At 45.8% G+C, this 25,937-nt stretch overlaps 1 protein-coding gene across 3 annotated transcripts in view; it reads right to left on the bottom strand.

Annotated features, from left to right (window-relative positions):
• The window catches only part of SPARC (secreted protein acidic and cysteine rich), a 32,157-nt gene that overhangs the window by 1,135 nt on the left and 5,085 nt on the right, over positions 1–25,937 (bottom strand). For 2 of the 3 annotated variants that reach the window (XM_085864495.1, XM_085864496.1), the window contains exons 2-10: positions 11,221–11,288; positions 10,603–10,671; positions 8,176–8,223; positions 7,954–8,041; positions 7,715–7,836; positions 6,759–6,879; positions 5,990–6,126; positions 4,086–4,234; positions 615–763 (exon numbers count right to left, since the gene is read on the bottom strand). In XM_085864495.1, coding sequence (XP_085720621.1) covers positions 615–763; positions 4,086–4,234; positions 5,990–6,126; positions 6,759–6,879; positions 7,715–7,836; positions 7,954–8,041; positions 8,176–8,223; positions 10,603–10,671; positions 11,221–11,274 — 937 coding nt within the window. In that variant the 5' untranslated portion in view covers positions 11,275–11,288. Of the gene's footprint in view, positions 1–614; positions 764–4,085; positions 4,235–5,989; positions 6,127–6,758; positions 6,880–7,714; positions 7,837–7,953; positions 8,042–8,175; positions 8,224–8,538; positions 8,887–10,602; positions 10,672–11,220; positions 11,289–25,937 lie in introns of those variants that run through there. The other variant, XM_085864497.1, reaches the window with a different exon arrangement.

Here is a 25,937-nt window from a genome sequence, read left to right as displayed (position 1 = left end):
TTGTCCATTGACCCTCTCTTTTGCTCCGATGAAGGGTGAACACCCGAAACGTCAGCCTCTCCCTGCTTCCCACGGCAGTTAGGAAACCTCATTCACCATCCAGTTGATTTCATCCATTGTTCTACCTGTCCGCAGATGCATATCGACAGGAGCCTTCACCAGAAAGACGAGTTCTTCATTGTACTGTAGATCACATATCCAAGGCTAGATTCGGTTTAGTTCCCGAGAGTAATCTTTCAAGGCCAGCCCATCTTTTGTGTTAATAGCACTTCTGAACAAAATGTGTGAAGCTGATCCTGATCTTTGTTCAGTGCGAGTTGAATGGGATTGTAAATGTCAATCTGAACATTGGACCCCTCTATATTAAAAGTTGTGTCGTCTGGTAAAATTTGTGCTCATTCTCAGGGGCTCAATTCTGAATGTCATCATTTGGTGAGCGAGCCTGTACATAAGTGTGTCGACTGTACCATGTGATGGTATCAGCCTGAACGAGTGCATTGGTACAATTGAATGAGGGCATTGGGAAGGAGGAAGACAACATCCAGTTCTTGATACAGCAAAAAGATAGACAGAGTTTTCAAATCCCAAACGTCGCGGCTAATCTACCCACTCACCAATAAGCAAACCGAAGCAGCTACCCCATTCTTCGAGTGAGATTTTCCGATCACCGTCATTGTCACACTGCTTGAAGAATGGTGTGGTACAGTGCTCCATGGGAACAAGGGGTGCTCGCAAAGGTGACAGCTCCGAATGAGTGAGGTACCTGAAATGGACCATGCTTGACCAGTTTGTATGCAATGCCATGTATAACCCAATGTGGCTTTAGCTAATTTACATTGCCAGGTTTCGATCGCAAGGAATGCTTGGAAAACGATATTATTGTTTTCCATGCATAGACAACACTGTTCACAAAATGATGTACAATAGGTCATTTAACCGATGATCAATATTGCTAATATCCCAAGGTGTCCTTCAGAAACAATCTTTTTCTTTCCTGAGTGTTTCCTTCTGTGTCCATCTTGTTCACCTGGTGTGTCCTCCCCTACCCCTCTCCCAGGGACGGATTAAGGGTGCCTTGGCCCCCTGGCGGTAACCCAACCATGGACCCTCATACTCCCCTATCCATCCCGTAGTAATAGACTTCAGTGAGCTAATGCTTCAGTCACATTTGGCTCGGCGGCCGTAGGGTCTAAAAAATCTACGGCCACTAGCGATTATAGGGCGGCCGCAGTATTTCCACGGTCACACAATGTAGCAGTCACATATGTTTTTATTTTTTCGGGGAGCCGCACGGTGTATTTAGAAATTCTGGAGACCGAAAACGTGGGGTTGCTGTACAGTCTTTGATTTGATGTCGGACGGTGACCTTAGGGCGTCCCTGCGGCGGCCATATAATTTTCAAGGCAGACGCAGGGTAGCCTCAAGGTGCCCGCAAGGCGACCGCAGGGGGGCCCTAAGGCGAACGTGGAAATAGTGCGGCCGCCGTAATTTTTTGGGGGTTGGCAAAATTCATTTTTCATTGATAAGAGCCTACGGAAAACGCAGGAATAACGCAAGCCCACCGTACGCCCAAGTACGGTCGTCATGGAACACATCTACGTCATGGCTACGGCTTGTCGAATTGCTACGGCCAACCTTCTTCTTCCTCTTTCGGCTTGCTCCCGTTAGGGGTCGCCACAGTGGACCAACTGTCTCCATTTCGCTCTATCCTCCACATCTTCTATTGACACTCCAACCACCCGCATGTCCGCCCTCACCGCATCCATGAACCTCTTCTTTGGCCTTCCTCTTCTCCTCCTGCCTGGCGGCTCCATCTTCAACATCCTTCTCCCGATATACTCCGTTTCCCTCCTGTGCACATGTCCAAACCATCTCAATCTCGCCTCTCTCACTTTGTCTCCAAACCGTCCTACCTGCGCTGTCCCTCTAATATACTCATTCCTTATCCTATCCATCCTCGTCACTCCCAACGAGAATCGCATCATCTTTAACTCTGCCACCTCCAGCTCCGCTTCCTGTCTTTTTGTCAGCGCCACCACCTCCAAACCATACAACATAGCTGGTCTCACTACCGTCTTGTATACTTTCCCCTTCACTCTTGCAGCTATCCTTCTGTCACAAATCACTCCTGCAACTCTTCTCCACCCACTCCATCCTGCCTGCACTCTCTTTTTCACATCTCTACCACACTCTCCGTTACTTTGGACAGTTGATCCCAAGTATTTAAACCAATCCACCTTCCCCACCTCAACTCCTTGCAACTGCACCATACCACCACCCTCCCTCTCATTTACGCACATGTACTCCGTCTTACTCCTACTGACTAACATTCCCCTTCTCTCCAGTGCGTACCTCCACCTCTCAAGGCTCGATTCAGCCTGCTCCCTACTCTCCCTGCAGATCATGATGTCATCCGCGAACATCATGGTCCATGGAGACTCCAGTCTGATCTCGTCCGTCAACCTGTCCATCACCATTGCAAACAGGAAAGGGCTCAGAGTCGATCCTTGGTGCAATCCCACTTTAACCTTAAACCGGTCCGTCATTCCTACTGCACACCTCACCGCTGTCACACTGTCCTCGTACATATCCTGCACGATCCTCACATACTTCTCCACCACTCCCGACTTCCTCATACAATACCACAACTCCTCTCTTGGCACCCTATCATAAGCTTTCTCTAAATCCACAAACACACAATGCAACTCTTTCTGGCCTTCCCTATACTTCTCCATCAACATTCTCAAAGCAAACATCTCATCAGTGGTGCTCCTTCCTGGCATAAACCCATATTGCTGCTCACAAATCATCACCTCTCCTCTCAACCAAGCTTCCACTACTCTTTCCCACAACTTCATGGTGTGGCTTAACAACTTTATCCCTCTGTAATTTCCACAGCTCTGCACATCACCCTTGTTCTTGAAAATCGGAACCAGTACACTTAATCTCCACTCCTCCGGCATCCTCTCACTTTCCAAGACTTTATTAAACAATCTGGTTAACAACCCCACTGCCATCTCTCCTAAGCACTTCCATGCCTCCACTGGTATACCATCTGGGCCAACTGCCTTTCCACTTTTCATCTTCTTCATAGCAGTCCTCACTTCATCCTTACTGATCCACCCCACTTCCAGATTCACTATCTCCACCTCTTCCAACCTTCTCTCTCTCTCTCATTTTCTTCATTCATCAGCTCCTCAAAGTACTCCATCCACCTTCTCAACACACTCTCCTCGCTCGTCAGCACATTCCCATTGACGCCCTTTATCACCCTAACCTGCAGCACATCCTTCCCAGCTCGGTCCTTCTGTCTTGCCAATCGGTATAAATCCTTTTCCCCTTCTTTTGTATCCAACTTCTCATACAGCTCGTCATATGCCTTTTCCTTGGCCTTAGCCACCTCTCTTTTTGCTTTTCGACGCCACTCCTTGTACTCCTGGGTCTTGTACTCCTTGCTACGGCCAACCTAGAAATGAAAAAAGTTATAACTCCGTGCTTTAATTCCACGGAGACCCCTACGGCCTGTAAAAGATAGCCATACGGCGCAGGGCCACCCTGAGGCCACCTCAGAAACTCTGCGGCCGCCGCACGTTTCTGTCAATTCGGGGGGGGGGGGTACGGCCGCCGTATCCTCGCCGTAGAGCAAATGTGACTCGTGCTTAAGTCACAGTGCACTATGTTAAGTATGCATAGCGCCAAAGTCAGGTCAGGTCTTAATCTCAGGATATGTTTTTATCGATACTATGACAATGCTCATTTAATATTTTATGTAAAAAAAACACCAAAAACGAAAACCTTTATAAACAATAAACAACAACAATGTGCACAGCACACTCTTAGTCCTGCATCTTCGCTTGGACCCTGGGTGACCCAATCCCCCCACCCTCTAATCCGTCATTGCCCTCACCCCTTATTTGTCCAAGTCTCCCTCCATTTTGTCCCTCATCCCTGCTGTGGTGAGTTTACCCATCTATTTTTACTGTTCTTTTTTGGTTCTGTTACATCCTGATTGATTCTGCGTTCCAGCTCCTCCATGAGCCTCGACTTTGTATAAAAATAAAAAATAACAACACAGCCAACCATACCTGTTCACGGGGTGTATGTCAAGCTGGGCGAATTGCCAGTGAATTGGGTAGATGTACATGCGGTAGTTTTTTTTAAAGTCCCTTGCAAGCAGGTCCATGTTATGAATTCCTTTTTTCAGTCGTTTCTCATCCTCAAAAATTTTCTTCACCTGCGGACCAAGTAAATGAGTTCAGGTGAGGAAGCTGATGAATCAGGATTTTTGGGACCTGCAATGCTTTGATTTCCTTTTTTTTTATACAAAATCTAGACTCGTGGAAGAATGAGGTGACAGAGGGCAGAGAGGCGATGTGCTGGCTGATATTCGAACAACAGGGCAACGGGTAGATGCAACAAGCAAGGGAATGAACAAACAGGAAAAGAAGAGTGGAGAAAACACAGAAACCTGCAAGAAGAAGGTTGGATAAGGTTGGGTTAATTGGGTGTATAAAGGATCGCCAGCAGGGATCCTCAACCTCCACCTTCCAAATCTGTCCCATCTTTATTCCCTCTCCCCACTCATAAAAAATGGGCATTCCCACGTCGAAATAGTGGATTATTTAACGCTTTTCCACTCCACGATCATGCAATCACCGACTTCACAGAAACCTGTCACGGTCACCTGTCAAACTCACAATTTCAAGAGAAAATAGTCGGAGATATTAGCAAGGAACTGCATAACCTCCGCGGTAAAAGTGCTACTCGAAAGAATATCACAGTTATTTGGGCGATGTACGGACAACAGACCGCTGCCTTGATCACTGAGGCCGAGCCTCACAAGGCTGGTCACACCTATCGGCTCAAAATCTTTTAACTGTCATGTTGGTCATGTTACACTGAAGGGAAAACTTATATGGAGGGCGTGGCGATTGTGAATATGACAGCTCCGAAGATGTCTTTTGACTTCGCATAGCAGTAAGTACCAACATGGCGGCTGTAGTATAGAAATTGTGGGTGGAGTCGGGCGAACTTTCCAACCAATGGGTGGGACTTAGACGGACTGATGCATGGCTCATTTTATAGCATAGATTGCAAGAAGACAATGGACAAATCAACACAAAAGTACCACATATCTATATATATATATATATATATATATATATATATATATATATATATATATATATATATATATATATATATATATATATATATATATATATATATATATATAATGCTCGCAGAGGTACTTAGTGTTTCCCGGTGCTGTTCTAATCCTGTTGGCATTTTGAAGAAATCAAATTTTGTTTTTTTTCCGATTTTTTTTCATGGGGGCCTAAATCACTTCCCTCCACCCCCTAAGGAATGGGGGTTGGAGATCATTTAATATTACCTTTCACTTTGCTACAAAGGAAGCCTGGTGTTGGCTTAGTGGTTAGGGTGGCGACTTGGGATCCCAGGGTCCTGAGTTCAAGCCCCGTTGGCTGCTGAATTAACACCAGGGGGTTGACTCAGCCTGTCATCCTTCCGAGGTCGGCGAAATGAGTGCCAGTGTACTGGTCCCGGTGTATGCCCCGGTTAGAATAGGTGTACCATATCCCTGTGTGTCGTAAGAGGCGACCAGGGTTGGCGTCAGGAAGGGCATCCGGCCACAAAAAAAAACATTTCCTCAAGAAAAAGCCAAACCCCTGCACAGCAGGGAAAAATGGCTGTAAAAAAAAAACTTTGCTACAAAGGCTTAGGCACTATGGAGCGATTATTTTTTTTTAATCCAATTTTTTTACAATTTATATTTGGCCGAAAATACTCCCTGATGACCCTCTGAAAGTTTGACGAAGATCCGTTTGGCCATCTCGAAGAAAACTGGTGACATAGACACACAAACGGCTCTTATAGTATAGATGAACCGAGAATCGCAGAATCATGAGCCATGTGCTCAGATTGGAACACCAAAAAGGCCTTCAAAAGAACAATTAAAAAATTGTACCTTGTGCCTTTGTTTATCGTTGAGGAAGCTTGTCCCGTCCCGGTCCTGTTCATACATCTGAATGAGCACATTCTTGAGCCAGTCGCGCATGCGTAGTGGAAACTGAGCCAGCTCGTTTGGCAAACACTCGGAAATTTCTAGAACGCACAGCACACCCTTAGTCGTAAAACACACCACACCACGGCACCTTAAAAAAGACGCGTTAAACTACAAAGCATCCTCCATATCCTCAATCGGGACGACCCCAACGAAAATATATCTGATAGATCAAATCCATGTGGTATTGATAGAGCATGATGGGCCAAATGGCCTCCTCTGGTCTCAAATTTCCTTGTGTCCATCATTAGATCTTATAAGATTCTCATCAGGTTTTTATCAGATCTCATGAGAAATTTTAGGATTTTTTGTAAAGGGGGCTTGACTGATGCAACACCCACCCAAGATTTGCGTCCATACATTTGAAGGATACTGATGGGAGTGGCAATGGAATTTTAACAGGTCATGTTTGGACAAATTCGCTTTGCACACAACCTGAAGTTTGGACTTAGTATTGTTTTCTGAACGTCATAAAATTCCATTGCTATGGCTTTTGAAGGATAGAGAGTGGAAAAGTAAACAACTTCCTCCAACTCTGGATCTTCAAGTTTTAAGCACTATTCTATCCACTGGCACGGTGTTTTGCCATTGAAACAAAAAAGGGAAATAAATTAACATTTTGAGATGTGAACAATGAAAAGATTAAAAGGCACAAGGAACAAAGGGTTGTTACTTTTGCAAGGTCCGTAGTAGTCCAGATGAAGCTTGCGACCTTTCTTTGTGCCATCCAACGAACACTTGTGTGCAAAGAGGTGGCAAGATGAGTCGTACGTGCGATTGTCGGTCCCACAAACCTACCCAAAATATATTAGAAAGTTATTGATTACATATGTGCACTTCTATGAAGAGGTAAAATATTTGCAGTGGTTGGTGGCAAATGCATGATATTTCATGTCAATTCCCTCATGGAGGCTGCCGGGCTGCCATGAGAGCTCCTTTGAGCCGTCTCGTCTGGGTTTGATTTCCCACCCGACTACAAAACTGTGTCCCTCGTGCTTTGCGGGCGGGACGTCGCATCATTGAATGTGCCATCGTTTGGAGGGACACCGAGCTGAGATCCCATGTGCCAGCTTTGGCTGGTGGATATTAAAAATCTCACATGGTATTTTGCAAGGGTAGGTCATTGAGCGCCGCTACCCTGGCAAAACTCCAAATTCTTACCATCATGGGCAAAGGCAAAGTATCAGAAACAAAGTCGCATCTCAATAATGATGGAACCAGCGGGCCAAATTCGGAATCAAGTATCGGTCAGAATTTGCAACATTACAATGAAGGTGGGCTCGCATGATGGCCTCGAGGTATGTACACTCGCTTCTAAGCTGTCTAGCCTGGGTTAGAATCTCGACCCAGCTACAAATTGTCATTATGGAGTTTCGCAGGCAAGCCGAGGCGTCAATGTGTGTGCTGTTCCTCAGATGGACTTTAAACTGGGCATCCCGTATGCCGGCATTAGAAGAGTCAGTGAGCTATCACCGGCACCCTGAAGCAATTCCAAATTCCTGCCCTAACTACTGTTGGGAAGGCAATGGCAAACCACCCAGTATAACCTGAGGCAAGACACTTTCGGCAGCACTGACACCCTATAACAGAGCTGTCCGGTACATCAGAATCATGACGGTTGCTTCGTACCTTTTCGTCCATACCCTCGGAGGTTGAGCAGCTTTCGGAATCGTGGCACACGCACACGGGTTTGGAGTCTGTGCCGAGCTCGCATACCCGACCTCGTTTGCAGCGATGGCGGTCGCATGGATCTGCTCCGGGAATACGATTCGTCATTGCAGGGGGTGAATTGAGACAGAGTAGAAACAAGTACCAAAAGAGTATTGAGATGATGTAACAAACTGTCATAAGTAAGAAGGAATCTCAACTCTGCATTTCAAGCATCAGCGCTGCCACTTCTTCCGAGGTGTAATCCAAGTCTTCATTGTCCTCCTCCAGAGCTTCAGCATCTTTCAACTGAAAGCAAACGGTGTTCCATTAACATGTATACACAGCATTCCAGGTGGACATCGATCATTTATAATTCTCAGTCTGTTTCTGTCCCAATGCACTCGACGATGTCGAGGTTCTCTTAAGATCAAGAGGCTTACATCAAGTAGGTCACTCTCAAAAGAATCCTCCCTGATATCTTCTTCATCCTGTCGGAAAAGGAAATAGTATTCATGACTCTTGTTAGCTTATGATATATATTTTCTATTACTATACGTGCTTCTTCAATGAAATGTTTTTCTTTGTACAATAATTTGCACGAAGAAAGTCAGACAAAAGAAAAGGCCATTTGGGCCATCATCCCCGTATCACTTTAAAATGTCATAATCCTCTGCAGGTAAATGCATTTTGTGGTCACGAAAAACCTTTTTTAAACTTCTTTATCTCTTTAGTGGTGCTTTAGCATCTGTACGTGGCTGGCAGGATGGTGCAAAGGTCATGCACTTATTTTTGAGCTGTCTAACCTGAGTTTGAATCTCAGCCCAGCTGTAGACTGCTGCCCTGGTGTCTTGCAGGCAGGGCATGGCATCAATGTATGTTCCGTCCCTCGAATCGACGTTAAACTGGGCGTCTTGTCTGCTAACTTTCGTTGGTGGACCTTATAAAGATCCTGTAGGTGAGAGTTATCTCCAGCACAATGAACACATCTCAAATTCCTGCCCTATCCAACTCCCATCGAATGTCAAACCTCGACAGCCGGTTCTCGAAAGACTTGGGCCAAAGACGTTCCCTGGCCGAAAAGAAGATGGGACGAATTGGGGTCGTTAAATAAGTAGATGTAAATATCATAGTCTTTTATTGTCTGTGTGTCCTTCCCATCACCATCTTTCTTTTCTATTCTCTCAGCCTCAATATGCCGAGCTGACAACCATTTCCCAGACACTTTGGGACTGTAGCAATGTCCTTATGTTGTTAGTTTCATATTTTGTAACCAAATTAGTATCCTAAGACCAATACAATGGACCAGCTATAAATGTATATTACAATACGCTTGTTCGTCCGTATGTCCGTGTGTAATGCTCCTTTCCACCAATTGGTTGGACAGCTGGCCTGACTCCACCCACAATTGTATCCTAAAAAAATCATATGGCCACTAAGCCTGGTGTTGGCTTAGTGGTTAGGGTGGTGGCTTGGGATCCTAGGGTCCTGAGTTCAAATCCTGCTCAGCTGTTTAATTAATAGCAGGTGGGGTTGACTCAGCCTGTCATCCTTTTGAGGTTGGCAAAATGAGTGCCAGCATGCTGGTATCCTGTGTCGGAGTGGCGACCCGTCCAGGATTGTGCCTAATAGCCAAGGAGACTGCTTAAGCAGCACCAACGCTCTGCACAGAGTATGGTCCCATTGGATGGATGGATGGATGGATGGAGTTATTGCCGGCACTCGCCAAATTCCATTGATGAACCATACTCTGTGCAGAGCGTTTGTGCTGCTTAAGCAGTTTCCGTGGCTATTCGATACAATCCTAGATGGGTCGCCACTCTGACACAGGATACCAGCAAGCTGGCACTCATTTTGCCGACCTTGGAAGGATGACAGGCAGAGTCAGTCCCACCCGGTATTAATTCAACAGCTGAGCGGGATTTGAACTCAGGTTCCAAGGATCCGAAGCCCACCACCCTAACCATTAAGCCAACACCAGGCACAATCGCCATGCCCTCCCTGTAAGTTTTCCGTTCATTGTAAAATGACCAAAGTGAGATGTCCTGGCCTTGAAAGATTACTCTCGGGAACTCAACTGGATCTAGCCTTGGATATGTGATATCCTGTACAATGAAGAACTAGTCTTGCTGGTGACGGTTCCTGTCAATCTGCATTGGCAAAAAAAACCCCGGATCATCAAATACCAAAGGATGGAGCTGATAGTCGTCGCAGGCCTTGCGATGCCGTTTTAGCAGGGCCGCTGAGAGCCAGAATGGGCCCTGGGGCAATATTAAGTGGAAAGCCGCCTTCATCCGAACCCCCTTTTAATTAATTATTTTTTAATCCCCCACCCCATCCCCCCAGCACCCCTACTTGTTGTTGTATAATAATATCCATGTAATTCATGTAGAAGTACTCTGACATATCATTGTACTAATTTTCTTTCTCCTGCATACGATTTATGTACAAACTTCTCCATAAACCAAAAATAAATAAATAAACAGTCTGATAAGAAGTTTTTGGGATGGTGTATAACCAACTTTACATTCACTCACTTCGTTAACCTTAGTCTCATCATCGCACACATAGGGAGTGAACGGTGGAAAAAAAAAATTAAGAAAGACAAGAAATCGAAGTTACAATAATTAAATTAAACAAAATGGATGATAATAATAATCAGTTTGGCATTCTAGTTTTTATAATTCCAGAACATTCCATTCGCAATTGTTGCAAAATTTTTCTTGTCGATAACATATGCCGCAGGTGTCCATGAGAAGTACGCAGAATGGCAAAACTACTTTGGTCTTCCTGGTCAAATCAAAGTTCTCTTTGACCAAAGCTGAGGTCCCCGGACATGTGCGTCCTCGATGTGAAAACGATATACCAACCTTTCCAGTTTCATCTCGCAAAGCAAACTCAGCATCTTCCTCTGGTTCAACCACATAATCGCTGGAGAACTGTAAAACATGGCAACACAAACACGGTCACACGTTTTGAGATGGTAGGTAAGACGAGCAAAGAGAATATGGCGTGTAGGAAAGAATCGAGCCAGATGCCAAGGTGAGATTAGTGCGGGACTTCTGTCAATGTAAGCCATCGTGCGCTCCTTTTGCATTCTCCGTATAAAAGGTGGAGATACAGATACGCTGCACGTTTTACATTTGGGGGTTTCATTATCCAAAGAATGTTGATTATATCTGGTCGGATGTGTAGACATAACAAAGTTCTGCATAGTTAGACACAACCTTTACGGTCGTGAGATGAAGACTGCTGCAGGAGTTCAGGTATAGTGCAAGAAACCAAAGAGGGTTTGAATGTTTGTAAACACCGAACTTCAATGTAAATGAAAGGAAGCAAAGCATCATGGAGAAAGCGCCAAGCGGGCCGAAGAATCTCGAGGTAGAAGAGTTGAGCGGCAATATTACACAGGTAGAGGGGAAGCCAAAAGGTGGGAAAGTCACGTGGAATGATGACTATAAGAGGAAGACAAAAATAAGGATCCTTACAGGTCCGGCTAAGGCAAGGCCAGCCAGGAATAGGAGCAAAAGAACCCTCCTCATATTGCCAGGTTTTCCTGCAGGAAGACAGGAATTGTAAAATTATACATGTGGAATGAATATGTCCAGTTTGTTGAAACAAAACGTTGGTCATTTGTTCCCAAGGCTACAAGCTGTTCAGACAGACAACATCCCTTAAAACCACATGAACATCATCGATGCTATAAGAAACGTTTGGCTGTGCGCATGTTTGTGTCGCCATTTTTCTCAGAGATGGCTGAACGGATCTTCGTCAAACTTTCAGAGGTTCATCAATGAGTGCCGAGGAATGTTTTAGGCAAAAAAAATAAGAGTTTGTGAAATTTTGATAAGAAACGTTGAATTTTTGGGGATTTTTTTCTTCTTCTTTTGAGCGCTCTATTGTGGGTGTAGGGACCCTATTCCTTAGTAGGTGTAGGGAAGTGTTTTAAGCCCCCACAAAAAATAGGCCAGGCATTACCGGGTACCCCCTGATAGTTTTATCTAAATGCTTGTGAAAACTGTGGGTTAGTAGGATAGATTTAGATGTGCACACAAGCCTTTGAGCGGTCTCACCTGGGTTCGAACCTCGACCTAACTATAAACAATCATCCTGACATTTCACATATAGGGCCCTCTGCCAATGTATATTCTGACCATAGGAAGGACGCTAAGCCGGACGACCCATCTGCCAGCATTGTTGGATGTAACACATCCCATAGTGTCCCTTATGAAGAGTAAGGTAAGCTATCGCCAGTACCCTTGCAAAATTCCAAATTCCTATCATTTTCAGCTGCATGTCCTGATGGAGTGGTCATCTGTGCATGATTTGGATGGTCCAGAGTATGGACCTCCAGCTATATAATAATAAGCTTGTCAGTCAGTCTGTCTGTCTGTCTGTGTGTGTGTCTGTCCCTCTGCCACATCTCGCGAGATTGTGAATTCAACGTTGCTTCGTCATTATTTAATTTTAATGTTGTAAATATGGATCACAAAGAAGATAATTAAATTAAGATAATTTATTAACACAAATAGGCCATTTTAATGAGGTAATGAAGAAATAATATGTAATGATGTAAGAATGCCCTCTTGCTTTGAAGAACAGAAAGTAAGGGTGAGAGGAGGACAAAGAGTTAGGGTGGGGGAGGCAGAGAGGGGACAGAGAGTTGGGAGAGGGTGGTTGAAGCTTTAGGGGGAGGGAGGGTTGAGGACTTGGGGTGGAAGGAGGGGGGGGAGTTGAGGATTTGGGGGAGGCATTGATTTAATTCAGTAACTATTCTTTTCATAATACTGGTGAAGTTACATTTGACATTGTATGGAATTTCCATGGGTACTGCAAGTTATTATGACTACGCAAATTGCAGTTCACATATTTTTAGGATCTGGAATTGAGAAATTTTTTTTTTATACTGAACTATAGTCCATCCATCTATTATTGAGCATTTCCCAATTGTCATAATTATCGTCTGCAGCTATTATTTTAAGGGCATTTAAGGAAAGCCTGAGAAGTCAAAGGCAAGCCACCCAGTACAACCCTAGCCAAGAAACTGCTTCGGCAGTACTCAACCTGCCTTCTGACAGAGCACCAGAATACGACTTAAGGAAAACATCATTTGGTTCGCCCATGCATGTGCGGAACGAACGTCATGACACTCGATCATTTCATGTCTAGTCCATTGTAGTCTAGTTCACACTGTCCGACAGGATGGTGCAGAGGTAGCGCAGTTAACTCTGAGTTGTCTGGTCTGGGTTTGATTTTTCGATACGACAGAACTGTAGGATTAGTGCTTACAAAGTGTGCCGTCCCTTGGATGGACGTCAATGAGCGTGTCCGGTCTGCTAGCAACAGTTGGTGGATGTTGTTTCGCCAGTATGCTGGCCAAATTCCTGCCACCTTCAAGTCAGGCCAGCCGGTACACGAAAAACATGGGTCAAAAACGTTCCCCTCAGCTGACTCAGGAGGTGGGAATAATTGGGGACATAAAGAGTCGGCTATTGTAATGCCCACTGTGAAATAAAAAAATAAAAAAAACTTTTCTGTTAAATAAACAGCAGAATGACAGTAAACTACTCAGGTAAAATAATGTATGTGGAACTACCTGAACAATGTTGTTGGCAAGTTGCATTATGGGATGGTGATGTCACGCACTCCAGGTGCCAAGTTGAAAAGGTAGCACACAGCCTTTTCAATTTGGATGGTGCAGATATGCAAAACCTTTCAATACTGACCTGAAAGAACATATGGTATTGGGAAGAACAGTGAGGTTTGCGATAGGCAATTTGATGGGGTCGGCTCGGTATCGAAACTCCCTGTTGCGTTGTGGACTGGCTAAATATGCCACCATGGTTGGCATGCTTAACCAGTCAGGCCAACATACTGGAGAAATACTTCTACAGTACATAGGCCTACTGTAGAAGTATTTTCAGCGGCAGGAAGAAAGAGGAACAAATGAGTGGAGGTGAGTAGTAAGCTTGGATTTTGGCAATTTCATCAGAAGTGGGTTATTGAAGCAGAACGTCGAGAAACCTGGGGGGACAGAGCACAGAATTGGCAGAGTGTGTGACATCACAAAAATGTGGCAGGAAACAGAGGCCAACAACATGTCTGAAATGTGGGAGAAATAGGCCCAGAGATGCAGCTTCATCATTGGATGTAAGGGCTTTCGAATCTCCGGTCTTCTTCTTGCATGTGGCAGCTTGGCTGCCGGGTAGCTACCATTTTGTTGGGGTGCGACTATGTCGCTGATGCTGTGCCCCCTATACCAGTACACTGGTGCTCATTTCACCAACCTCAGAAGGGTGACAGGCTGTCAACCCCACCTGGTGTTAATTCAACGGTAAGGGGTTCAAACTCAGGACCCCAAGATACCAAGCCAGCCACCATAGCCACTAAGCCAACACCAGGCTTACGATTCTACAGAATCAAGGGGTTAGAGGCAAGATTTGCACTCTGGCCACTGTAAAACACTTCATTCCGCAACATACACCAAAAACACATCAAACCGATTTGTGGTGGTGTGAGTCGGGGTGGTGCAGAGGTGTATTCCGCCTTGGGTTAACCCGAGTTACGATTAACCCGATTATCCGGTCTCCTCGGGTTGTCCCTTTAGTTGGGTTCCTCGAATGTCCTCACTCGAAGAGAAGATGATCATCTGTCTCTGCTATCATCTGGGCTCCAGGGTCTGAACATTAGTATTGCAGCACTTTTGAGGTCTTGAGAACGGATAATGTTGAGACCATGGTGGGTGGTGACACCTATGACTGGTCTAGTCACTCTGATGGTTACCTTTCCCAGGGAGTTGCTGTGGCTGTGTCCAATACGTTGCTCCTATGTTGATTGAGGTGACACCGGTCAACGAGCATTTTATGAGACAGGATTCATCACTCCTTGGGTGTCATTTCCCTGATCTCTGTATATGTTCCAACTGAGGCGAGTGATCTCATTGAGAAGAAGACATTCTCCGCCGTGCTCGAGTCGGTGGTTTATCCGTGTTCCAGGCGAGATCCTCTTCCAGTTTTGGGGGATTTCAATGCATCGACTGGCACTGATAGGGATGGTGATAAAAACATGTGTTGGTCCCCATGGATCTAGAACTGTGAACCAGAATAGCACTAAGTTCCTTGCTTCGCAAGATGTCGTGCACTTGGAGTAGCTGGTTGATGGTTTCAGCACCCACAGCCACGTCACTTGACTGGGTGTTCCAATGCTGGTGGTGTAGCAAAGGAGATTGATCATGTTATAGTTGATGGGCGCTGGAAGTTGCTCCAGAACTGCAGGGTCAACCGGAGTGCTCAGTTCTTCAGTACCGACCACAGGCTTGTTGTAACAACTTTGAACATGCGGCTGAAATCATAGAGAATGGTGCCATCCCAGCCTAGGCTGGATGTTAGCAAGCTCAAGAATGAAAGGGTAGCTGAGGAATTTGTGAATGGGTGCATAAGGGGTCTGGGTTTTTCCTGGAATCCTGAAGAGTTGTGGAGTGCCTTCAAGACCACCATCCTTGATGTTGCCGGTGGGTTTCTTGGAACCGACCGGCAGGCAAAGGGGAAAGTTTGTCTCTCAAGGGATGCCATTGACTAGTGTCGAAGGGCCAGGCTTGATGGCAGAACTGAGCTGTGGTATTAAACTGTGTGTTCGCTGAGGGCAGACAAGGAGGCCTATGTGCAAGAAAAAAAAAAGATAGGGCATCTTTTGTGGTCAAGAGATTCTCATCCTGCTTATGGAGGAATCCACGTGTTGTGTTCCACCAAGCCCATCCCTTGGTGTAGAGCAGAGTTAGAGCAGAGGTTAGAGCAGATGGTGGTGGGCTCTTGACAGAGGAATCTGAGGTGAAGGCCTGCAAGGCCGGTTACTTTGAGTGGCTTTACTAAGCTGACACACCAGTTGTTGAGTTGAATGTCAGAGGTGTGACTATTCCTATTGCTGACCCTCCAATCAACTGTGGTCCACCTTCATTTGTGGTAACACAGGCTGCGGTGATTGATCTGATTTCTGAACTCTACTCTGGTACTGAGAGTGCTGTGAGGTGTAGTGGTTCCATCTCTAACTTATTTCCAGTTGTTACTGGAGTTTGTCAGTGGGCGTGTACTTGCCCCTACACGTTTCAGCACTTGTATGGATTGAACTAGCTGTGGTGCATCATTTTGGTAATGTCAAGATCTCTGACCTTGATTTCTCAGATGATGCAGTCATCTTTGCGGAGACTCTGGACATCCTTACGTGGTCCTCAAGGCACTGAAAGAGGAGCCAGAGACACTGGGATTAGGAGTCTCCTGGGTCAAGACTAAGATGCAGGCTTTTGATGACATCTTACATGCTGAAATCTTGTCTGTACCTGGTTGTTGTGAGGATGTTGAGGTCACAGAGAGATTCACTGACCTTGGCAGTGATATTCATGACTCCACATGTTGTGACCTAGAGCTCAATTGATGTCTGGGGCGGGCCTCAGGAGTCTTGGATTCACTGGACCAAGGGATGTGGTGCTGTCGGTACCTGCGCAGGACGACGAAAGTCCGAATCTTTAAGTCCTTGGTGCTTCCAGTCTTGCTCTATGGATGTGAGACTTGGACTCTGACCGAGGATCTGAGACAAAGACTTAACTCCTTCGGTACCAGCTCTCCTCAAAGAATCCTTGGCTATCGATGTTTGGACTTTGTGTCCAACGATTGGTTGCTGAGAGAGACTCGATCATATGAGATCTGTGACCTGTATAGTCCGTGAGTGTCAGCTGCGGCTGTATGGACATGTGGCTCGTTTTCCTGATACTGATCCTGCTCATCAGATTCTCTCAGCGAGGGAGCCTGATGAGTGGAGGCCAACAGGCTGGTCAAACATCCCTCGTAGTTGCAGCAGGTTGATCAGTATCTCAAGGAGATGGGGTGGGCTGGGAATCTGCTGGGGGGATGGCCGGCCGGAGGCTCCTGGAGTACCGCTAGATAGTGAACATGTTGATGCGCTGCTCCAGTGCATGCTCCCATACCTGACCTGATCTGAATATCAAGACATGAAAGGTGTGAAGCAGAGGTACCAGTAAAAAAATAGAAAGCCCCATTCCTTTGCTGGAGTAATTCTCTGCAGACTACTGTCGTAGGACCTGTTACCAACTGTAGTGTATGAGAGTACTACTCTCATATACTATAGTTATAACTGTAGCTTTTTTGCCTGGGCAGTACTCCATCAATCTGTGGATGAAGGCATTGTAGGTCAATAGAAGTTGGGATTTGTCAAGGAAAGACTTGGTACAATGGAGGATGCCCAGTCAGTAGCTGGCTTTGGAGGCCAACTCTATGTGGTTTTCTGAAAAGAGATCGTGGCAGATGGTGGGCCCAAAAGTACAAGAGTTTGAGACATTTGTGAAAGAAGTAAATGGGAGGGTTCGTCAAATGGTCTTTTGTCGAGACAAAGTGAGAATGTGAGATTTTCTGGGGTTGAAAGACTTATTCCAAGTGTTAGATCAGCTTGTGTTTGTTAAAAGTATACGCCATACTTGCAAAGCCAAAACTGCATATATGATTATCCACTGGCTTGCCCTGGCGCTTAAAATATGACATTATTCAGTATCACACATTAAAGATAGATTTTCGATTTAAACCGAGCATCTTTCTTTTATTCCCATACTAGTATAAAAGTCCGTCAAAAACTGATGGGTTGGAATTATTTTATTCCAAATATTCAAGGACACCGGAAGATATTATGTTCACGTAGCAAGAAAAAGTGTTATTTTAAGACACGACATGTACAAATGTGACCCTGTTTTCTTTATCTTCTGGAACGTTTCATTTTGACGGTTCAGCCTCATGAGTGTGCCAAAGTCTGAAGCCTCGGCCTAGCGTCAGGTGTGCTTTTACCTTCTTCATTTATTGGACATCCTACGTACGTAAATGAACACTCGTTTTACATCATGTGCAGTGAACTTCACCTCCCTGTGCCTTGTATTTATTTTGTTTTTAATAAGTTTCTGTACACCACCCTTGAGACCTGGTTGCAAGTCACCGTCTACATTTCCAATGGAAGAGTCCTCACTTTAATGTTAAAAAAAATGCTACGCTATCTTATTTTTTGAAACATCTCAGAATTTTACTTCTTTACTGTCGGATGGTGAGCAATGTCAAAGTGAATAAAGGAGGACGATATAAATGACTGCTTTCTGACAATAGTTTAAACAAAACTGTGTTATTGTTTTACAAAGCAACTTTTATAAACCGCTACACTCTTCGAGACTGCTCAGGAAAATGCAAAGGGTTGGACTTGGAATTGGAATGTGGGTGACTGACTGAAGTCATTAGTTTCCTAATCACGTGTTGAATAGTAGTCAACATGCAATTTGCTCCCTGGGTAGCTGTCTAGACTTTCACTTAAATGATTTCTCCACTTCCATTTGGTGTGTCTCGGGCACTCTTAATCCTTTCAAAGATGACAAACACCCAGAAGCTGTGATTAGACAGTTACAGTGAAGCTATTCACGTGACTTAAAGTTTCATGAAATAAATAAAAACAGTTGAACAGGAAATATAAATGGTAAAACTGTTCGCAGAGTATCTATTTTTGCTGGATTATTGTGTTGGAAGCCAGAGCTGGGTGCATTCAGACAATGAGACTTGTTAATCATCTCAAGGGGCATTGTGAGACCAAAACTGGAGAGGCAGTTCCTCATTTGTGGAATAGAAAAATAAAAGAGAAAATAATGAGAGGGGAAAGAGGTAAGGTTTCGCAATGAACCAGCCGAGATCTCATGGCAAGACCTGGATGCACAATGATGTCCTCTGTGCAGCACTCAGCAGAACCTCAAGGACATACAGGCCTTGCATTCTCCTTGGCACAACCATCCCTTTCCTGTGTGACATGTTTTGGTAAGTTTTAATGAGCATAAAGGCCACCATAAAGATATTATGATATACAGTATTAATGGTTTGGGAGGACGTTAAACTGGGTGTTAAAGCTAGTATTAGTTGGTGGAAGTTAAATATCACACGGTGTCTTTCACGAAGAGTTGGTGAGTTATCATCCTGGCCAGATTACAAATTCCTACCGAAAAAATATGTGGGTCGCAGGTGGTCTTGTCTTCTTGATATCTCCTGACATTAGATTGCACTATCTCAGAGTGTGGTTGTAGTCTGGGAAGCATCTTTATAAACACGTTCTCAGGTTGTTCGCATGTCATGTGTGAACGGCCGTCTTCATCTTCAAAGGGAAACCATGACGCATCATGCTCTCGATAAGTTAACCTATTGTTCAATTGCATAATATGGGCTGAATATCCATCCCACAGCTTGGAATAGGGTTTAGCTTCTTGCTCGATGGGAAAGGCAAATACCTTCCAGACATCACACTGAACGACCGAACTTGGTGATATGTATCAATAGATTGTGCACGAGCATATATTTCATATATGCCATAAAATAATGAAGAATGCAATTGAAGTTTTGGGAGAGAATGATAAATGAAAGGGGGACATCAGCTGGATCACGAGCTTTTTGCAATTCGTGTCCTGCGAGCCATGGACGTTTCCCGGACAGCTGTCTCACTAGGTTACTATCCGGAGCTGCCCTTCTCTGCAGCCCACATTTGGAACTCCTTTCTCAATGGTAAGATTGTTTATGCCCCTGGATATGCCAAAGGCTGCTTTACAGTAACAGTAAGCATGCTGTTGCTGGCAGGACTTGCGAAATGTTTTGAGTTTCCAAGTGTATATAAGGCACATTCCTGATACACCCTAGTGTTCGGTGCACACTGATACCTGGGTGTCCACACCATTCCTGATACTCATTAGTTCCCCAAGATTTGTTCCTATACCATATCCTGATACTCATTAGTTCCCCAAGATTTGTTCCTATACCATATCCTGATAAACATCATTGGTTTGAGTGAGCACTGACTTAAGCAGCAGGTCAACTTTAACAGAAAGTCACAAATTGGATTCCATCGATAGTTTGGCTCTCATTGAGAATATATTAACATATTGAATGTGATACTTTCATTGTTTAGATATATCATATTAGAATATAAGACCTATCGCTTCACTGACGGAAATACCAATCTTTGTTGTGATGGCTAATCCATAGGGCAAGAAGAAAAAGGATTCCTGGGAGTGCTGGGATAACCAGCATCGCAAGTTGGCGATTGCAGTTTCGCCACATGTACCCACGTACCCATAAAAAAAATTTTCGTCAAAAACCTTCCCAGGAGTTCCCTGAATCCAAACGTAGGTGGATTTATTGAAATCCGTTAATCCGCCTGACGGCCAACTGACTTTAGTGCTCCGAGCAAGTTCCCGGACCTGTTTGCCACATGACCATACTCAGGTTGAACACACGAGCCAGTCAGGAGACGCTCAATGGGAAAGGCAAATCTATCTATCTATATATTACTAAAACTCTCATCTTGTATGTATTTATGTATGTATATATATGTATGTATGTTCCTGAAATACAGCCAAAACGGTAAACGATAGCGCAAAAATTTTCGGGCCACCTTACTCACTATTCTCCTACGGTGTGCAGAATCAAGTTTCGTTCAAATCGGGCAATGAAAAAACATTATTAAAAAATCAATTCCCGATTCAGTCAAGTACTCTTCGGGAGAATTTGATCAATGGAAACAACCTCAGCGGTATAGTTCGCTGGAGCTGTCTTTTTTCTTTTTTCCTCTTTTTGAAATGATTTTTTTTTATCAACCGCTGTCACAACGGGATCCCAACGGGTTCACGGGTCATCTAGTACCAAATAAAAGCAAAATATGTACTGTGCACCCGATCAGCCAAATTAACCACCTGAGCAGAGATCGCTCGGACGCCGGTATGTTTTCTTGCTGAGCGCCAATCGCAGCAAATCCAATCGGTCTTTTAACAGATGTTTACAACCAATATGGCTCGCAATCAAAACACTCCAATCACTCCGACACGAAGTGATTTCATAATTGTGTTCTTGGAAACAGGCAAAAAGGGTGGGAATATAAGAAGCAATGCAATGATTTAATATCTACGAGCAAACACAACCGGTGCATTCACTGACAGTAATATTGGGATGGGGTCGGGTGGGATGGTAGGGGAGGGGGAGTTAGGAGGGGTGGAGGAGCGAGGAAGGGTTGGGGAGGGAGAGCGAGGCCTCACCATACGTCGCTATACACTCCGAGAGGGGAGAGAGTGGGAGGCGGATGGTGATAAGCAGGGAGTAGTGGGGGGGGGGGGGTTCTGGAGATAAATTTGAGAGGGAGACTTGAGGGAAAGTGAGTGGGAGGGGAAATGGTCCCCTTCTGCCAGCATTAGTACAGGATTGAACAAAATTGGGTACATTCAAACTGCACATTAAAACGGGTCAAACTAAACAATGCCCAGACATGTCGGTGGTGGGTGGAGGGGCTTTGGGAGGAGGTAAGCGTGAGGGAAGGGGAAGGAAAGGATGGGCATTTTCCTTCAATCATCAAAAGAGCCAAACAAGTGTTCGTGCCTTTATTTAATTTCCACACATATGATCAGCCCTAAAATGGCTTAACCCGAGACGGAAAAAAAATCTTTCATTTGTCCAATTTGCACATTCTTTGACACCCCTTCCTTTCCTCAACCTGCTGAAAGTTTGGGTTTGGCAAAAGAAAGTTGGTTGGTGGAAGGGGTTTAGGGGGAGGGTTGTGTGAGCGGAGGTGAAGGGAAGGCAGCATGAGGGGAGGGGAAGGCAGCATGAGGGGAGGGGAGGGGAAGGCAGCATGAGGGGAGGGGAAGGCAGCATGAGGGGAGGGGAGGGGAAGGCAGCATGAGGGGAGGGGAAGGGAGGGTGAGGGGAGGGAATAGGAAGGCAGCATGAGGGGAGGGGAGGGGAAAGCAGCGTGAGGGGGCAGTGTGAGCGTGGGGGGAGGCAGTGTGGGGGGGACAGCATGGGGGAGGGGAAGGCAGGGTGAGGGGAGGGAATAGGAAGACAGCTTGAGGGGAGGGAATGGGAAAGCAGCATGGGAAGCCAACGTGAGGGCACGCAAAGGCAGCATGTTGGCACGGGAAAGCAGCGCGAGGGGGGCAGTGTGAGCACGGGGAGGAGGCAGTATGGGGGGGGACAGCATGGGGAGGGGGGGGGCAGCGTGAGGGGAGGGAATGGGCAGGCATCGTGAGGGGAGGGGGTGGGAAGGCAGCATAAGGGAGCATACCAAGGTGTTACCGGGGTGATAAAATGTGCTTAAATAGCAACGTTTTCTTTTTAACCGCCATTTCTATATAAAACCCGGCGGGAGCTTTGACAAATTAAAACCCATGCTATCTTCCTGGCAAAGCCTGCCTGCATGCATGCCCCCCTTAATCCGCATCCCCCCCCCCCAATCTCCTTCGATGTCACAGCACGTCCGCTCCCTTTGTGGCTTCGGCGCTGCTTCCCACATGCTGAAGCACATATGGTTCGCGAGACAGCCGCATGTATTGCAGCAATTATTAGTGTGTTTATATAAATATTTTGTCATGAAAGCAGATCACACAAAAATGGTGAAAAAGCAAACTATGTATGCAATGGCAAAAAAGGACCCCTCTGGATGGTATCACCATGGCTTTCAAAAACAGGTTACAGAGCACGGCATTGTGCTCAATGAAGTTACACTTTCTGTACATTCCTTAATGTTTTCTTCACTCCATATAATTGTCTGAACAGTAGAAAAAATTAAGCTTGATGCTTTGCTTAAATAAATACACGTAGTTATGAAAAATCACAAATTTGTTTAAATTTTCAGATTTCACTCCAGATTTTGACACTTATTTAGTCCATGAGATCCAATTCTCAAATCTGATATAATATTTCGATTTATCCCGACGATAATTCACAGACGGGTGTTTGTGTGTTTGTTTGTTTGTGGGTTCATTTGTTGGGCTACTTCTCCAACAGTTCTGGCCCAATTACATCGAGACTTGCTACAGAGGATCAGCATAACCCCAATTAGTGTATAGGGGTGTTTTTTATCGTTGCTGGTGGTCTTGGGGGGGATGCAAGTTCTCAATGTAAATGTGTATCGTGTAGCGCTGCCTCCAGGTGGGGGAGGGTTTTACAAGACTCCACCATTTACAGCAAAGAATTCCTGTCCCGACGTTTTCCAGTGCAGTGAGGTGTTTTGAATTATAAGCAACAGGAATGTTTTTGTTTCATGCACGTGACCTGGGTTATTTATTTTTTCCTACACAGAGCTGTCACTTGCCTCTACACCGCCTAAATAAAGGCATGCGTCACAAGAACGTGTTGCATGCTTGGACCAAGATCGCCCGGAGGGAGGGCACTCTGCTAGTATACTTTAATTAGGCTGTGAGAGTAGATCGTGTTTCCAAATTGAGGCATGTTTGAATAGGCCGAAACAAAATGGTGCATTAAGACCCCAGCAAGCTGACAGAGGGCTGACCAATGATGAGCCTTGCTAAAGGATAATTAAATAAACCCATTAATTATCTTCAAAAGGGGTGTTTAAATTAACCCAAACACCCAATTTTCATTCATGCACTTCCTTGGAGTTCCCTTACTATACATGAAAAGTTTCAGGCTGCTAGTTTTCATGGTTTTGGAGGAATAGAGGAAACACACTGACACACACACACACACACACACACACACACACACACACACACACACACACACACACACACACACACACACACACACACACACACACACACACACACACACACACACACTTATTAGTATAGATAAATACACTTGTTACGTACCCCAATAAATGGAAGAGAGATAGCTCCTTAATTATTTATGTCCTTAAAGGCCTCAGTCATTCCACCAGTGTTGTGCCCGAAAGGACACAACGAGAACCAAGTGGAAATATTCTTCCCAGCGGAAACTGTTCATGCTGCAAGCACGAGCCAGCATAATGGAAAACAGGTTCTGGCACGGCCTGGAGTGGGGGCTGGTGGAAAGTGGGCATGCTGCAGGGAGGGGGGAATCTTTTGCCGATGAAGGCACTATGTAATCGTGCGCAACTCTTATGGTCATGTCCCCGAGCATCTTCCCATCCCCGCAGTTCACATAACCCTTTATGGTCTTAGCCCCCACCTCAATCTGCGATGCCAGTGGACTCTCCCGGCTGTGATTGGCCCGCTATCCCAGTCCGTGGGTAGGGCATCCCGCTATGACCTCTCACCTGGATTGGTGGTGTTGGTTTTGGCATGATGACGGCTTTTTCCGCCTCGACTTGTAATGATGCCCTGTCTGATCATTTAGATGTCATTTAGGACAGATTACAAGGGGCTAAAACATGAAAATGGTGCCAAAGGAAAGTGGTTTTTGAAACACACATGTGCCGGGCAGGAAAACAACAGCTTGTATACATATTGTTACGAATCTGGCAGCCATTTGCACACAAACAGACAGCAGTCCCCGCAGTTCAGTTATTTCGATAAGTATGTGTTTATAGTTAGGGCCCCGTCCTTCTGTCTCATGGGTTAATTTCACGTGTGTGCTGCGGGTTTCTTTATAGTCAGGTTTTTTTACATTAAATCTCCCCTTCGCGCCATCATCACCATTACGCACGTGTTCGGGGCCACGGGCATAGACGGGGTGAAGTCGACTCCGCCCAGCGAGATGGGTGTGCCTCGCAACCAATGAGGGATAGGAGTACCTCAGAAGCTCCCGACCAATCCAGAGACGAGTTACCTCAGGGCGGCCCCACCCAGCCAGATGGGATGTTCGCCACCATCCAATCAAGAGGCGAGAGGCCGAAGAAGGAGAGTAGAGTGGTGGTCAAGAGAGAGTACAAGAGTCATCGTGGCCATTTGCTTTTGGTCTGTTGTCGTGGTCTGCGATCGTGGTCTGCGTTTTTTTGCGGGGCTCCTCGTAGTGGTGGTGGTCGAGCAGCCAGGATCGTGGGCTCGTGGATTTTGGGTTGTGGGTTCGAGTCCCACCGTGGTGGGTTGAAGTCTGTGTGACTGCATGAGGCGGAAAGGTACCCAAACCAGACCTTGACCCTCAGCTCGCCTTCCCTCTCGAGCCGAAGGGTCCAATAAAGACCCGACGGGGTCCATTTATTTTGGGTGTGTGTGTGTGTGTGTGTGTGTGTGTGTGTGTGTGTGTGTGTGTGTGCGCGCGTGCGTGTGTGGCGCCAGTCTGTTAAGTAGAATTGTATGAGTGTTGATTGCTCATTGTACATTGCATTTTATGAGTAATTAAGTCTGCTCTGTGTCTCCCTCCCTTATAAATGAACTCTCTTGTTAAATGTTCCAGTTTGTTGCCCTTGTTTTCTTCCATTGACCCAGCACGGTTCGTGCTTGAGAACCAGTAAGCTGATTGGGCTGTAAGTTGTCGTTTGGACCGACGGACTTTGGTAATTCCGCTCGGTTACACCGGACCGAGGTCGCTAAAGCGACCCGGTTCGACAGAGTCCGTCGAGGGTGTGACTTCCCCAGTAATTTGATGACGTGGGTACTTAGGTATATTGAAATTTGGCTATTAACCCTACCCCACGCCGTCGGAGAATTGGCGATCACGGTCCTTAAGTGACCCGTGAACTTCGGAGTTGTCTGAAGGTTACGACCTGCAATTCCAGGTATTCGGTGGGAGACGGCTCTACTGCTCCATCTGGTGGCCGTTCCTTGCCACCGACCCCCGGCCCACAACAATATTGTTACGGATTTGGAAACCTTGTGCACACAGACAGTCAGCAGTCCCCGCAGTTCAGTTATGTCAATAAGTATTTGTTATGGTTAGGGCCCACCGCCTATGTCTAACGGGCATTACATGTGTGCGCTGCGAAGTTTCTTTATAGTTAGTTTTTTTTTACAACAAACCCCCCTTTACCTCTCCGCACCACCGACTCCATTGCCCACGTGTTTTTGGCTGAAGGCATGGGCGGAGCCTCCATTCGCTTCAGATCGAGGCTCCGCTCTGAGGAAGGGCATGGAGCGTTTCCTCCAGCCAATGGGTGAAGGGCGAGCAGGGCCGAGGCGCTCCGGCCAATGGGAGGCCTGCGTGCCGAAAGCTACGACAGAGCCACTTCTGGGGGCCGGCCTCCGAGATGCCCCGACACAACCCCGTGACGCCACCGTCCAATCAGGAGGCGAGTGGGAGGGGAAGAAAATCCCTCGGACCTGGCAAGAAGAGTAGAGTGGTTGTCAAGACCATAGTATGGCAGTCGAGTGTTCTGCAGTCTTCGTGACGATTGGCTTGGTCTTGGTCATGGTGGCTTTTCATCTGCGGTCCTTCGCGGTGGCTCATCGTGGTGGTGGAAGCCGAGCAGCCAGGGTCGTGTG

This window comes from Eptatretus burgeri, chromosome 18 (genome assembly GCF_056783735.1).
Source record: "Eptatretus burgeri isolate ZD-2024b chromosome 18, Ebu_testis_v1, whole genome shotgun sequence".
NCBI lineage: Eukaryota > Metazoa > Chordata > Myxini > Myxiniformes > Myxinidae > Eptatretus > Eptatretus burgeri.
Note: the sequence above shows the minus strand (reverse complement) of the source record. Positions and strands in the feature narration are given on the sequence as shown.